The sequence below is a fragment of the Lepisma saccharinum genome, chromosome 30 (assembly GCF_977018435.1).
Source record: "Lepisma saccharinum chromosome 30, izLepSacc3.1, whole genome shotgun sequence".
In the NCBI taxonomy this organism is placed as follows: Eukaryota; Metazoa; Arthropoda; class Insecta; order Zygentoma; family Lepismatidae; genus Lepisma; species Lepisma saccharinum.
This window is the reverse complement of record NC_139258.1, coordinates 17,338,690-17,355,348: the sequence shown is the minus strand read 5'-3', so window position 1 is coordinate 17,355,348 and position 16,659 is coordinate 17,338,690. Positions and strand designations below refer to the sequence as shown.

The 16,659-nt window shown below is 37.2% G+C and overlaps 1 protein-coding gene across 1 annotated transcript in view; it reads right to left on the bottom strand.

The window, feature by feature from the left end:
* The window catches only part of LOC145982007 (uncharacterized), a 47,099-nt gene that overhangs the window by 10,377 nt on the left and 20,063 nt on the right, over nucleotides 1-16,659 (bottom strand). The window contains exons 6-9 of the mRNA XM_083115547.1: nucleotides 15,244-15,453; nucleotides 9,508-9,676; nucleotides 7,482-7,639; nucleotides 2,453-2,636 (exon numbers count right to left, since the gene is read on the bottom strand). Of these exons, the coding sequence (XP_082971673.1) occupies nucleotides 2,453-2,636; nucleotides 7,482-7,639; nucleotides 9,508-9,676; nucleotides 15,244-15,453 (721 nt within the window). The remainder of the gene's footprint in view (nucleotides 1-2,452; nucleotides 2,637-7,481; nucleotides 7,640-9,507; nucleotides 9,677-15,243; nucleotides 15,454-16,659) is intronic.

The following is a 16,659-nucleotide window of genomic DNA, read 5'->3' as shown; positions in this document are numbered from 1 at the left end:
CCTTACTGTGCATAAAGTGGACTTAAAACAACAAATCGAATTAAATCTACCCACTCAAAATCTTTGGTATCAGATGATATTGGTAAAAGAAAATCAACCGATACTCACCGGCTCAGCCCTAAATAATTCAAATACAATCCTCTATCAGCAGCATTGATTATTCACCAGAACTGGTGCAAAAGTACAGGGCTATTGTAAATAATCTCCCCGATTTCAAAGTTTAATAACTCACGTTTATTTATTCACAATGACATCCAACCTATGTTAAATGAAAGAATAACCCAAAAAGTTATTTTTACATACATACATGGTATGTTCCATGCCAAAGATGCTCAATATGAGTTCCTTTTGTAATTCTGCACACATCAATCAGATAAGTCAAATTCTTGCCACACTCTTCCCAACATCTCTGAGTCATTGGGCGCAACTGCTTCTTGGATGCGTACTCGAAGTTCAGGTAAGTTGTTAGGTAGGGGTGGCTCATACACTTTGTTTTTAACATAACCCCACAAAAAAAGTCACACGGTAATATCTGACCAAAAAGAGGGGGGGGGGGGGCAAGAAGAAGAACTTGATCCTCACGACTAGCTCATCCTATCCATTGATTTGGTAACCTTCTGTCGAGTTCCCTCCTGACATCCCGGTGCCAATGTGGGGGTGCCCCATCCTGCTGGAATATAAAATTTTCCATATCTTGTTTCAGCTGTGGGAAAAGACATGTCTGCAACATGTGAAGGTAGGAAAGTCCGTTTACAGTGTCCTCCTCGAAGAACAAAACACGTTCACCTTGGGGGAATCACGGACGTGTTCTTGGTAAACATGAGGATTTTCCAAAGCCCAGATCCTCACATTTTGCTTGTTTACTTTCCCTGAAAGGTGGAAGGTAGCTTCATCACTGAAGACAACCGACTCAATGAAACCATCTCTTCCCATAAGGTTTTGCATAGCAACGCAGAAGTCGTCTCTTATCCTTGTCTGTAGGTTTAAGCACCTCCAACAATTTCAATCGGTAAGGCTGAAATTTCAAATGTTTTCGCAGAATCTTCCACACTGTTGTCTGCTTCAAGTTCAATTCTCTGCTTGCACGAACCGTTTATTTTTTGGGGCTTCTGAGGAAAGTCGCACGTACAGGCCCAACTGTCACTAACTCCTGCCTGGCCTGTTGATATCCTCTTGCAGATACACCCACTTTCTTTAAATTGTCTGTACTACTTCCGAATTGAGTGCCCACTTGGTGGATCTAACCCGAACTTCGTCCTAAAACTTCTTTGGATACAAATAACTGACTGTTGTACATGAAATTGCAGGACACAAAATGCTCTCCTGTCTTAGTTTCCAGCCATCAGCTTTGCCAGACACTAAAACTTTTTGAGTTTCTCTTTCATTTAAGATAAGTTGTATGTCATTGTGAATAAATAAACATGAGTTATTAAACTTTGAATTTGGGAAGACCATTTACAATAGCCCTGCATTTCCTGTTATTGCAGAGGAAACCCAAAAGAAAGGCTATCCTTCCAGGGGGTTGCCAGCTAAGGCTGCAAGCCAGTTATTCAAATTTGGAGGCTGCATGGGTGACAGTCCTCTCTCAGCAGCTTGGATTTTTCACCAGTACTGGCAAAAAAAGAATTCTCTCTGATTGCTGGTGAACCCCAAACACAAGTCCATCTTTCCATGTAGTTGCCAGCTCTGGCTGCAAATCACAAATTTCATGAGAACCTCAGGCAGTTTGGTATAATTGACGTCCAGCAGTTGAGACACAGCAGTTGGTCAAGTCAATAACAATACATAAATATTGGCGGGAATGTATTCACTGATAGTGACACAACCAAAGCCAGGAGAACAGCTATGACATACGAGGGATAGTCGGAAAAAAGTTTCCCACATGTGTATTTCCAGAAAGCATGGAATTTTGGTTTGGTAATATGTTGTGGTTATATGGGTATCATCGTTCTTTTGTTGTCTGCCGCATGACCTTTTCCTTGACCTTACCTTTTCTGCTGCATTGAAGACAGGATGAGTTGAGAAGTGTGTTGCAATCGAGGACAAAGGATGAAGTGCGAGCTGTTGTTCGCTACGAATGGGTGGGACTTCTGGTACATCATGTAATGGACAAATAAATGGAATTAAAACGAAAATTTTGATTTTTCTCAACATTGAACCAAAGTATCTTCATCTGTCAACAGGACACAAAGGGTTTCTAGACACTTGTGAAGCAATACGACAAGTGCCTCAGTGTCGATGGGGACTATGTGGGATAAATAGTGTAATGATGCCTCTTTCTGCTCATGTCATGTTCTTTCTGCAGAATAAAACTTCCTGCAGATGGCAGACTAGGAAAAACTTTTTTCGACTTATTCCTCGTACTAGTATGACAGCTCTTTTAATCCAGGTAGCTCTGATACATACTCAACCTCATAGAAAGAAGTACACATTTGTTTTGCATTGTACTGACCTGGGAAACTATTCTCGAGTGCTCTCACTAATTGTTCCCGGCTGCCTTCCTTGAGTCGCTCTGCCCTGAGGGAGGAATTGTATCCGTGAGCAGTCTCTGGTTTACCATCTGGCCACAGTGCGATCCTTACGAGATGTAAATAATGGCTCCAGAACTTCTCCAATGTCATATCATCCACAATGTCCTGGAATAACAAAAAATTAATTCACAATTTCCTGCATATAAATGTGTACAATCAATAGAACAAACCTTTATAATAATACCTTGGAACCTTAATACTGCAGGGTTCCCTGAATTTGATAAGTTTGTCCACCATGTTCATACTGAAGGTATCCAAAATAAAAGTATGCCTCTGAAAGTATTTACTGTATATGTTTACACCATTACATTGAATTGTTGTTTATGCACAGAAAGGCTAATCGGGACTGGACCTACAGTTTAAAGTGGGATCCGAACCACTGTGCAATGTGCCTCCACCGGGAATCGAACCCAGGACCCCTTGATTACAAGGTGATGACGTTACCGCTACGCCATCGGGGAGGCCCTTACACCATTCAAGGGAAGATGTGACAGATTCGAGATGTCTACAATTTCTTAAAAACAAAATTCCCTGACTTTTCCAATCCAAGGTTCAAAATTTTCTGAACAAATCAACAGGTCAATGATGAACATGAACGTTTTGGAAGAATGTCACTATATTCTTGTGAAACATTCACACTTAGAATCACACTAAACCAAGATGTAAAGGCAATAAAGTAGAGAGAAACTGACCCGTAGCTGACTGTTGGGTAGGGGGAGAGAGTTTCTAAGTTATACTTGAAAAGTATTGACTAGTGATAAAAAAAAAATTCTTCTTCTTTAACTTCCATTATTGGGAGGTATAATGTGGAAATTCCACCTCTGCTAAAAGCCCTGTTCATTCTGGAGAAAGAAAAATCAACTTTCTATGACACTAAGTTCTCTTACCAGGATTTTTTGTACTTCAAGCCAATTTTTAAAAGTGTATGCATAGAAGCTAATACGTGGGAGAAGATTCCGTCCACTAAAGCTTATCATACATTTTCTGCTGTAACTACTCAGTATATCACCGAAGCCTAGTTTGTCCACAATAAACTTAAATTTTCTTGCCTGGCCCATTTTCTTTTTCTCTTTTACTGTACTATCACACACAAAATCGTTAATTCTTCCAGAAAAACATAAAAAATTTCCAGGTTTATTAGACTGGTAGATAACTTGAATTCACGAATTTCAATGGCGACAACCGTAGCGCTTTCACACTAAGGCAAGGATTCTCAACCTTTTTCGGTCCGGGACCCATCTCGAAGGACATTACACTTCATGGGGGGCCATAAGCATGGTCACCGGCAGAATTACTTGTAAGGGTGTGCACCCAGTTTATAATCATATTTTTGCTAACATTTAGTACTTTAAGAAGTCTTCTTTTTCACTTGCTTAAACAAATTACACATACTTCATTCTAGAAAAGTAAATATGTAATTTAAAAATACTTAATTTACTCTAGTCAAACATCTACACCCGCCGCAAAATAACTTAGGACCTCATAACAAAAGCACAAAAAATTACATCTTTATTACAGGCCAGAGGCGAAGTCCTGAATCATTGACTTGTTGATAAAAGCAAGACTTGGTAGGATTAATTGTTCTATCGTTAAAGATATTTTCAGTCGAGTAGCCAATCAATATCTGCGCTCCGATGGCCGCCATCTTGAAAATAATCCGCCATATTTCATATTTTTTGATTTGATATATCTCGGGAACGGTGTCTCCTATCAACATCCAGTTTTCTCAGAAATGTTCCCAATAGTGTAAACTTTCATAATAAATCAATAAATCTATCTTTGTAAGAAATAGAACAAAATAGGCTTCCATGTCACATCGGAGGTAAAGAAAGCAGCCAAAGTGGAACGCGAATTCTCCTTGGATTGGTGACGAGAGGAAAGAAAAAGAGAGGGGAGGGATCTCTCGTGGGAGGGGAAATACCCCACCACTCCGCAGCACGGCGCCATCTGCTCGCATGCTTCACCTTGACAGAGAGTTGGGGCTCTCAACGGCCACTCCAGTTTACCGTAGTGGTGGTTTTAACATGTTTTATCGTGTGTTTTAAGGGTTTTTAACAAAGGTAGTTTTAATTCTGTATATGTCAAGCACTATGAAGTGTTTTTAACCCAAACCTTTCACCCAGTATCCTTACATGACACTTCTCTGACGTGGCTTGATATTCCGAGCCGAAAACGACAACCTGAGGAAGGAAGCAGTAAAGCTTCCGAAACGTCGTTCACATAAGAATACATACTCACTTGCGTAAGTAGACCAATTCGAATACTCTAACGTATTTTTATTTATTGTTAGTGAGTAACACGCACGTAACCAATATGCTATAAGAAATAGAAGTTTTTCAGAAAAACTACTAAACATTTTATGAGAATAACTGCGTGTTGAAAGTCTTAACAATGATCCCTTTTTTCAAAATTTATGTTCACTTGTTTGTAAATTGTATTTCTCTCAAAACGTTATTTAAGGTAAATTTATAAATCTAGAAAAAATAGGGGTTCAGTTCATCTAAAGACTTCTAACAAACACTAAGTAATCTTACAAAATAGAAAATGCCATTTTTTGGTTCGAGAATTATTAATTAAGACTTTCTGAAAAACTTTTCTTATTTTTCAGAGATGCCAGTAAAAAGCAATGGTAGAGCACAAATAACAGAAATGTAGAGTTTAGATTATATACAAAATGGGTTGAATTCAAATTGTTTAACCTTTTGCATCCCGAGCATCTCGATCGAGATCCTACATGTAACTCCTTGCATCTGCGTCTCAATCGAGATCCACTAGCATGCTCGTAGTTTTTACGTTATAATGTTGCTATTTTTGGGTGGATTTGCGGTTTTCTTCTTTTACATTATTATTAACACACATATTAAACAATTATGACTCTTGCACGCCTTGGTGTCGAACAAAAAAGGCGAGAAAATGGCAGCTTTTTTTTGTGCGGATTCCTCACAAAGGAAAAAGAATTCCGACAAAGGCAGGATTTGTTAGCAATTCCTTTCTTCCACCACTGGAAACTAGACGGGTAAAAAGTTTGCTTCTCGGTACCCAAGGTCACAAGGAATTTTCCCCACGTCGCCACAAAGGGGGGGGGGGGGGGGCAACTGCGCTATTACAAAGAAAAGTTCGAAAGCAAGACGAAAACAGGTCTTTGTTGCCAAGCACATGTTCTTCAAGCTGCTGCAATGTGACCTGCATTGTCTAAAAACAGAAAGGTGCTGCAGATGCAAAGAAGGGGAAGATTTGTCACGCTTTCGTCACCCCTTTTTGTTGAAATTTGTTGAAATTCAAGACTTGAGTCAGTGGCACGCAGACATTTCGTTTTGGGGGTACAAGTCGTGTTCTATTGATCATATGATAATAGTGCAATTATTTTCTTGTTTCTAACACTCCAGTGATTAATTCCATGCGTATTGTTACAATGTCTTGTACTTTTTGTCGGGGTGGGGGGCAAATCTCACATTTTTTTCTTCAAAAATTTTGGAATTTTCAGTTTCCTCCCCCTGCTCCCTCCATATATACGCCGAATGTGGATAAATGTTATATAGTCCGAATTTATGGTTCATTCCGAGTAAAACGATATATCATTTGTCTGTCTACAGCAATTAGCGTCCGATCTACAGTCATTTTTATAAAACTTTGCATTTTGCTGAAAATCGGCTCGGGTGGCAAGGGGGTTACATGCGAAAGAGGCTCGGGTGGCTAAAGGTTAAACAATATCTTAGCAATTTAAAGGTAATAGGTTTTTAAAACTCTGTAAATAAATTTTCGAGCCAGATTTGGCAACCCACCAAACGTGCCCTCAGGATCTAGCAGGGGGTTGCACCCCATAGGTTGAGAAACTATGCATTAAAGGTTTTACAGGATCTGGCAAAAACACTGATGCAATAATGTTTTACAGGTTTGCATTTCTTCTCATCAGATTTGGTTTTACCTTGGGCAATGTTGGCCAGGTCCGACATGTACCATGGCAACAAATGTGTTCATCTGAATAGGTACCTTTCAGTTGCTTCAGGTATTGCAATGGTCCAATGAGAATTACCATCAACCCATGACAGAATAATGAGGTACATCAGACAACGGAACCAATCACAGAGTGCAAAACCAGAAGTTTCCAGGCCGAAAGAGAAGCATCAAAATGCCAGAGAATAAACACCACTGTCACTAGCATTCAGCTAACAACTGTTTGGTTATATAGGGTGTATATCAAAATAACAAATCCAATATTCTTGACTTTTTCTTGACCATTCTTCCACTTTTTCTTAATATTTATTTAATCGCCCCCTACTTAGATATATCTAGAAATACTTAGATATTTTTATTCAATGAAAAATCCCTACCACAACACCGGTTAAGATGAAAACTGAAGCTGTACTTTAAAAGGGAATTCGACTTGCTTAAATTATTAAAGGTGCCGCGGTAGCTCAGTGGTTAGGGCGTCTGACTACCATGTGAGAGACCCGGGACTTTTTCAACTTGTTCAAGCAGCTCCGGTGCCCATCGTATAAAGTGGGTACCTGGAGGAAACTCTGCTAATCACATCACCCCCAGCTTGGCTGAGATCAAGAAAGTGTGGGGCCCTAACCCCACACTCCCTATACACCTTCAAGGCATGGTGCAAAGCACAGGGGAGCACTTTACTTTTTTTACTTCAACTATTAACACATGTAAAAAATTAATGCTTCAAACTTCATACTTAATGGGAAATGGCCACATTATTTTATTTAATATTTTTACAAACCTTCACGCATCCAAGAATGTAATTCCTAAGAAACAAAATGAACAAATCTTAACCACAACAATGTGAGTTCACTATACTGTAACAAATAGCAAAAAATCTTGACCAAAAGCATAATTTCTTGACTTTTTCTTGACCTTCCTGGATATTCTTGACTGGTAGACAGCCTGTTATACTACAGAGGTACTTGAAAATTTTTATCTGAAAAATCTGAAACTTACCACAAGCCAGTTCTCAATCACATTGCCAAAAAGCACTTTAACTGTTTTGACAACAGGCTCCTGAACTATCCATGTGTTTGTTTCCTGCAACACTTCGCAACCAATGTCCAGCAACACCTTGGTGAGAGGCAACTGTGCATCTAGTTCTTCCATTTCATCTGCAAAATATACATATAAAAACAATAAAATTATTAAAAATATGGAAAAGGCTCATTTTTGTGGCCAATAAAATTACATTCTGTTTTATCTGGCAGAGGAGCACTTTATTTTTTTTTATCTGACTTTAAATTCTAGTTATGTACGTCAAATCAGGGCATAAAATAAGCCTAAGGAGGACTGAAAAAAATAAAAATGATTGTCCTATTTCTCGTGTGAAACATTTACGCAAAAATTCACGATAACTTGTTTGGACATTTTTACCCATTTATTATTTTCTTGATTAAAAAGCACTTCGTGTTTTCTTTATTCTCTTAACCTTGCACTCCAGATTTTAATATATTAACAGTAAAGCACCTCCAACTGCCACGAAGCAGTCAGTGTGAGACATTTGCGTTGTTGTTGTTTTCAACCCAAGGAGGACACGGATAATATTAGCAGTTCTTCCTTCCTACCTACAGCTTCAGATTTCAGGTTCCGGAAAACAGAGAAATAAATACATCTTCAGAGTGAATGATATTATTAAATATCATTTTCGTCAGTAATACCTGGTGGAGGTACATTGGGGTTCAGATCCAACTTTAAATCGTAGGTCCAGTCCCGATTAGATCTTCTGTGCATAAAGTGGACTGAAAACTAAACTCAAACATGCAAATACAGTGGAACCTCGATTTTACGATTTTGTGGAGACCAAACAAAGAAACTTAAAATGCTGGAAAATCTAAAATCTAGGAAAATTTTACATTTTGCTAGGTTGGGACCATCATGATTGAATGTATAATGCGGGAAAATGCAAAATCTGGGAATGTAAAATCGAGGTTCCACTGAAAATAAAAAAGTAACAGTATAATTCATTGAAAATATAGTGTTTCTTTAAATAGCATACCAGTATCTACTTTCTGAATATATATATATATATATACACATTTTCTGAATACATTCATATCTGCTCAGCCCAAATTTAAACTGAGATTGCTATCAAATAAAATTCACACACACTTGTACAGTGGCATTTCTACACACAAAAAAAATACTCTTGTATTTATAATTATTCAAAGTAGAAGTGCACATGGAATCTTGGGAGTGATTATTATTGATTATATAAATACATAAACTTCCTTCTACAATTTTATACAGAATAGCAGCTAGGAAGGTGGTGGAGTCTTCTGTTGTACAATTGAAGAATGAACATGCTATTATCAAACTGAAGTCATGGAACAAGTCAAATTCTATTGTCTTCTACATTTTGTGCATTTTGCTAGATGTTTCCCTGTCAATGTATAACAAAACATATAGGAGACTGACCCAAGAATTGTGATATCATTCGGGTGACGGAACGGATAACAGGTCTCCACAATAATGTGTTGATGTTTGAGGGCTTGACAAAAATCTCTCTGCTAATTGTGGTCCTAATTGCCAATCCTTCTTTCATAAATGTTATACTTATGAATGTGAAATTCATGTACCCCCCCCCCCCCCAAGCACTGCACCCAAGATAAATTTCTATTAATTAGACATAAGTGAGTTACTAATATTTTTCTCGAAACTTACTTGTAGTGGTTCTATTAACATTAAGTGGATTATGCCAAAGGCCACCAAAATTAATACAACCTCTACGAGTAAGTTTCCTGGGGGGAAAAAAGTAACTTGCTTGCGTCTAATTATTATCAACCGCATCTCTTATTCCCCATACATGAATACATTTCTAAGTACATCGTTTCTGTGTCATCTAGTCACACATCATTTAAAATATTCATATTGGATTATTCTTAATTGAGAGTAATTGTGTCCAAGTCACAACAAAACTTTTCAGTAACCTCTCCATTTCATATTGCTAATTCAGTTTAATCACTGAAAAAAAAAGTCTAACCATCAAAAACTGATTCCGAGCTTTCTTTCCTCTGAGCAATGTCTTCTGGAGGCAGTAGGCAATACTCAGCGACATTCATCATATGGGGATCCAGAGCTTCACACACTGAATCCACTTTGTCGTTATGCTCAGAGAGGAACGTTTCAATGTCATCCTCCAAAGAACTGGCCTGAAAATGCACAAAGAATGATGATCCAAATATAAAAATGTGGTACAAGTTACTTGGCTACATCAGCTTATGCTGGCATATGCTTATAAACATACACTAAAGACAAAATAAAACACTATAAGGTTTCACACTCATTTTGGAAAAAACATATTCCCTCACTTCTCCCAGAATTTATTTTTATTTACAAATACTGGCAACTACAAACTACACTAAATTTCAGTGACTTTGGGTTCGAGGGAACCCAAATGGTTTGCACTCTCATCTTTGGTTTTGTGGTATTGTGAGCCAAGTTCAGGGTGCAAAGTCATTGAGGCCTGGTGGGTGAGGGAGGAGGAATATCATAAGCTACACACACACAAATATGTGTAATGATATACATAATTACACTGTTGTTAAATATAAAAATTAAATTAATATTTAAAAATGCATTATTATTCATTTTAAAGAAATTAATTTGTTATATTTATATACAGTATATCAGATATTTATAGAGTAACAAACTAATTCTTTGCTAAGTGGTTCATGATGTCAATAAATTACAAAATGGTTGAAATAGTTTTATTATTTTGTATAAGTCTTGCAAGGTAAAAGAAACTAAAGAAGGACTAAAATTAAATGGTGTGACTCAGTTGTTAGCATATGCAGATGATGTAGACTTACTGGGGGATGATGTGAATACAATTAAGAATAATGCTAAAATATTTTTCAAAACTGCTAAAGAGATAGGTTTGGAAGTTAACAAAGAGAAAACTAAATATATGCTTACAGGCCGAAACCAAGTGTTAGGTAATAATCAAAACCTAATTATTGATAACAACTTGTTTGAACCAGTTTCCAAATTCAAATACTTAGGAGTAATATTAACAAATGAAAATTATATTAAAGAGGAAATAAAAAGTAGGCTTAATTCAGGAAATGCATGTTACTTCTCTCTTCATAAACTTTTGTCTTCTCGTTTAATATCTAAGAAACTAAAAGTTAAAATATACAAAACAGTAATTTTGCCTGTAGTATTATATGGGTGTGAAACTTGGTCCCTTACATTGAAAGAGGAACATAAATTGAGAGTATTTGAAAATAAAATCCTTAGGAAAATCTTTGGACCTAAAAGGGATGAGGAGACAGGTGAGTGGAGAAGGTTACATAATTTAGAACTACATAATTTGTATTCATGTCCAGATATTATTAGAATAATTAAATCAAGAAGACTTAGGTGGGCAGGCCATGTGGCACGAATGGGAGAGGAAAGAGGAGTTTACAGGATTCTTGTTGGGAAACCAGATGGTAAGAGACCTGTAGGAAGGCCAAGACGAAGATGGAGGGACAATGTTGAGATGGACCTAAGGGATATCGGTAGGGATGGAAAAGAGTATATAGAACTTGCTAAAGATAGGGACAGATGGAAGGCCTGTGTTGCTGCAGCCATGAACCTTCGGGTTTAAGAAGGCTAGAGAGTTAGTTAGTTGTATAAGTTTTGCTTTCTATTAATATAAATTAGTTAGTGTTCATACATCTATTTGTCTTGCATTCTTGTCTTACATTTGTTGTCTGCATATTGTTATTGCTATAAATTTGTTAATGGTGTCTTTAAAGAGAGAGAGAGAGAGTGTGCATTTTGAATATTATCCTTCGTAAAATATATTTGAAGTTAAAACTAATTGCTTATATTTTGTTGTTACAGTAAAAACTCTCCCTCCAGAAACTTTTGGTGGTGGAGATTTTTGAGGACAAGATTGTTGTTGGGGGGAAATCCCCCTTGCACCCTGGCACATAGTGGAACCACAAGCAAAAAAACCTGTGCAGACCCGCAACTCCTGCACAGTGTACTTCCACGTGGCCCGAGTTGAAAGGAAGAAGGGGGAGGTGCACAGAGACTTTTTGCCAAAGGTTCTTTTCTTTGTAGTCACTCTATAGTTTCTATCGCAGGATATCTTGACAAAAGTGAAAGCAAAGAACACAAACATTTGTTTGAATGCTTTAGAAGGAGATCTGGTGTAATTTTCCACAATTTGGAATACAATAACATGTTTGTCAAAAGAAGAGGAATTTCTTGAAAATAAGTTTGCTGGCACAAGCCAAACGTGTAGCAGACCCTTAATGTAATTTATAAACTTCTCCTTCTACTAGCGATAATTTGAGACATGTATATTTAGTTTTCAACGAAAACACGAAATGTGAAATCACACATTGTAATATTAATTTTTCAAGTTTCTGAAAGGTTTGAGGTGCATTTTTCTACCCTATTTTGTCAAGAAATGATGCGAAATGAACTGCCAAATGTGAAATAGACTCCTAACATGAAATTTGGAGGATTTTCTTTTTGACGACATGACACTTTATGAAGTCTGAATTATCCTGAGTGTTATGCAATTCACGGAAAATTGATTAATTCTGCTGTAAATATTTGAGAAGCAAAAATTGACCCCTTTGTACAGGAATAAACTTAATACTCTGGTAACTACATAAAATGTGGTGTTAGAAGGGATGTTCATTTTGTGTAATGAGTGAAGTGTAAAGAATGTCAGAGTGTGTACAAAGGAGAAACGAAAAAGAGGCTAAAAGACAGATTGAAGCAATATAGGGATGATGTACGACTTAAAAGAGAGAAAAATGCAATATTTAAACACATTAGAGAAACAGGACATGACATAGAGTGAGATGAGGTTAAGCAGATAGGAAGGGAGAAGATAGTACTAGTAAGAAAATGGAATGAGGCTAAGGAAATAGACAAGAAAGAAGAAGACACAATGAATTGGAATGGGGGACTGAAGATAAACAAAGAATGGAAGAAGGTGTTAGAAAGAGTGGAAAGGACAAGAGAGAATGAGGAGAGAAGAAGGAAGAGGAATGAAGGAAGAAAGGATAAGAGAAAAGAACATGAGATAAAGAGTCCAACCACTTTCCAGATGATAGGAAATGTATATCCAAATCGCCTGTCAGGTGAAAGTACAGTTGACAAGGAAAGGCCACCTGCTGGAATGTTCTAGAGAAAAAACAACTTTCTAATAATCTTGTGTGTGGAGGGGAGTGATTTCTGTGATTTTTGTACCTCCTTTCACTTGTACTGGGTAGAGTCTGAAGAAGACCTTGCTAGAAGGATGGAACGTTACGTTTAGTTTATGTTTTAAATTAAATAAATTTTCTGCCTTGGTTAGCATATTGAGTTTTTCATAATAAGTGAAGTTTTTAAATCAAATTTTGGATAATATTCAGAATATTAAAAACAAAATGTCATTTTATGTACCGCTTTTGATCCAATTACCATATTTACGCATGTATAATGCACGTGCGTGTATAATGCGCACCCTGTTTTTTGATGGGGAAAATGAACAAACAATCATATCTCGTATATAATATGCAGTACAATACAAGTTCAAGAAATGGCTATCTTAGTTGTAGGTCATAAAGCTATTGCTATGTCGATCAAGAATGAATGACATCACACCTATTGAATGAGTCACCTGTTGCTATGTGAACCAAGAGGAGAATATCCTCTTGTGTAAACAATAAGCCACCAACCCACCCCACCTCCCTCCACTGTGTTCAGCATGCCAAAGCTTTTAATCTTTAAACACACTATTTATTCTGTAATAGTAGGAAGCGAGATCAAAATTATGTTTTGGATTTGCATTGAAGTTATTTTCTATTTCTTCTCACCCAACATATACCGCTGATACGTATCCTATGTGGCAGGAGGTGTAAGCTCTATTTCTGCCAGAACAACACTGCTTTTCTTGGTGTCACAGAACATTACATTGCAGTGAAAAATCATGGAAAATGGCATTTAAACTTTATATGTGGTTTTGTTCAATCCTCCTTTACATGTTTTTAAAAAAAATTTAAAATGCAAGGTTTATTTTTTAATTAGGGGCTGTTTTGCGTTCACGTTGGCAACAATGCATGCTTGGTGTTGTGCGCATGTGTGTTAGATACCGACATGCCTTACACGTAAACAGATGCCATTTGCATGTTGTGAAATGCTTGGTGTGGTTGTGGTGGACAATGGAAGTGGTGCAGGTGATTGAAAATACCGCCGAGTGTGAGACGATCAGTGATCAGGTTTTTGACATTGAAAAATGTGAAAGCGGCAGACATTTATCGCCATGTTGTATGGTGAGAATGTCATTGTTGAAGGCATGGTGCGTAAATGGGTATGTCTGTTTAAGACCAGTCGCACGAATGTTCATGATGAACCACGATCAGGATGCCCCTCAATCATAACGGACTCATTGGTGCATGATGAGAGCGCGGTTTGGGGTGCTTCTGATTGAGTGTCTGACGAATGGACAAACAGTTAATGCAGCCGTGTATTGTAGCACTCTCAAGAAACTTCGCCGAGCAATACAGAATAAACGACGAGGAATGCTGTTTTCCGGTATCATGTTGCTGCACGACAACACACAGCCACACACTGCAGCAGCCACACAGTCGCTCATTGACTCATTTGGGACCACCCTCCATACAGTCTGGATTTCGCCCCTAGCGATTATCACCTATTCCTCCACTTGAACACTTACCTCGCTGGGAAGCGATTCAACAGTGCCGATGAAGCCAAACAGACCGTGACGAATTGGATGTCTGACCTGGCGGCAGATTTCTTTGATGAGAGTCTACAAAAGCTCATCTACCGCTACGACAAGTGTCTCAACAATTATGGGAACTACGTTGAGAAGTAGCTGAAGTAGCAGAGATAATTAAATTTCTTCCTCTGCATGTTTTCGATCTATTTCAAAATGGCCCCTAATTAAAAAATAAACCTCGTATATACTTTTTTCTGTGATTAACATAACATTTATACAAGGCACATTCAGAACACTGTAACTAGCAGTTAGCAGCACAAGATTTCTTCCATTAAGACATTTACACACTCGATATCATATTATTTAGTCAGTAATACAGTTTAATTATTTTCTTTTTCCTTACTTTTCTTTCATCCAAAGTACCATAAAAATCACAACGTTCCTTCATTTTGTGATGAGCTTATTTCAATGGCATTGACATTAGTGTTGCCATCTTGAATGGAATACTGTTGCCATATTCAGAAACTGCAGAATTTAAGTTTTACAATGATATATAAAATGATAGGGTTCTGTAAACATGAAAAATCAATGCGTCACAAAATCATGGAATGACCCTGTATGGTTTCATGTTGGCTGTCCAAATTATTCCATGCATAATACACACCACAGTTTTTGGAGACAACATTTTTTAGAAAAAGTGTGCATTATACATGAGTAAATATGGTATTCACCACTGTAACACCGATATTTTATTTTATTTTATTTACAGCTCTTAAACCCAAAATTGATTGTTTTTGTACCAAAATTTTGCTCCTTTTTTTTTATTTACCACAAATATGGGCCTCTAGAGATAATTCAATTCCAACATAAAACAAAACATGCAAACATAATTTTAAATTACAATAATTCAGCTTTACTCACAATGTATTTGCTATGCTAAATAATGTTATAATAATGCACTTTTACACATAAAGTGTCTGGTTAGCAGTTCAGTTTCTTGAGCACAAATGGGGTAAACATCGATTACATAAATTATTAGGAACTTACATTGGCATCCCTTTCCTTAAAATCAAGTTTGATTTCTCCTCCTTGCAATTTCTGTCCAAAACTGAGAAACCCTGAAAGAATCCTCCTTTCCTGCAGAATTTTCGGATGCATCTCCGGTGAACCAGGTAACGAATGTGTAGGTTCGAAGTCAAAGCTAGGCAGTGCGGTCTTAATGGTATTGAAGACACCAGTCACAGTTTTGGCAAGAAACTAAAGGGGAAAAATAATACAAAATTAATATTCAACATAGATTTCTGTACATTGTGAAAAGAGTTTCTGTTAGGGATGGGACATATTAATCGGTACTCTATCAGTATCGGCCGATATAAAATTATCATTGTATCGGTAAAATTACCGATTATTTTACAGATCCGATTTATCTATAAATATCATATAATTTAGTGTAAAATTCCACCATTTTGTATCATTCTTATTCTAAATTCACCCTCCTCAAGGACCATTTGGAATTTTATATCGGATTGGTAGAATATTGGTTATTAGTATCGGTAAATTTTATATCGGAACTTTATCGATATGAAACAAAACTTCATATTGGCCAGGGCTCAATAAATCCTGGTCGCCACGGTGACTAAAAATTTCAGCATGGCGACTGTGATCTTTTTCTGTAATATTGCTGTTTTTTAAGTTTGCATGTACGAAATTTGAAGACTTAAGTTCAAATTGCAGTACAGCGTAAGTTAGCAAATGATTATTTTATCAACGTTATGTACATTCCATAGAATCAAAAACGATTTCTTACTCTTTGTCCCCCAACCCCGCATTTCCCGCTTTCTCACATGATTTAGCGATGTTTTGAATACCGTGATGCTCAACTTCTTATAGTATGCACAATTGCTAGTAGGTGGTTTCCTGGCGCTTGATTTTCAGAACTGGTGCCTAGCTCTGAAGAATATTTTTCGAGCACCGATTTTGGCCCATCCCTAGTTTCGATACTTTTAGTGTGTAGAGGATATAAGCACGTTATGTGGACTGTAAAAATAGGTTTTGACCAAAGAAAAAAAGAAAATGAAGTAGCAAGAAATCTGGCTGAAAAGGTGTAATTGTCTTGTTAATGAATATACGAGGCCATGCCCAAATTTGTTAGTACACTGTTATATTGTTATTCATTGCTTTCCTCTTCTGCTCAAAGCATTTGGATTGGATGGCTCCAGAGTAGCAATGTTGCCAATTATTTCTGCCAGAACATAACCCATAAGCTCTGGGTGCAGAAACAAAAGGCAGACAACAAACAAATATGATAACACTTTGTGCCTACTTGCTGCCTACATTGGAAAAGTGGTATTTCTGGCTTATGAGCAATGATAGGATTAAGGGACACTCACGGAGAATACCCATGCACAGGTTGGGATGTGGCATTTCTTTTAGTTCTAAATAGTATTACCTACAGAATGTCCA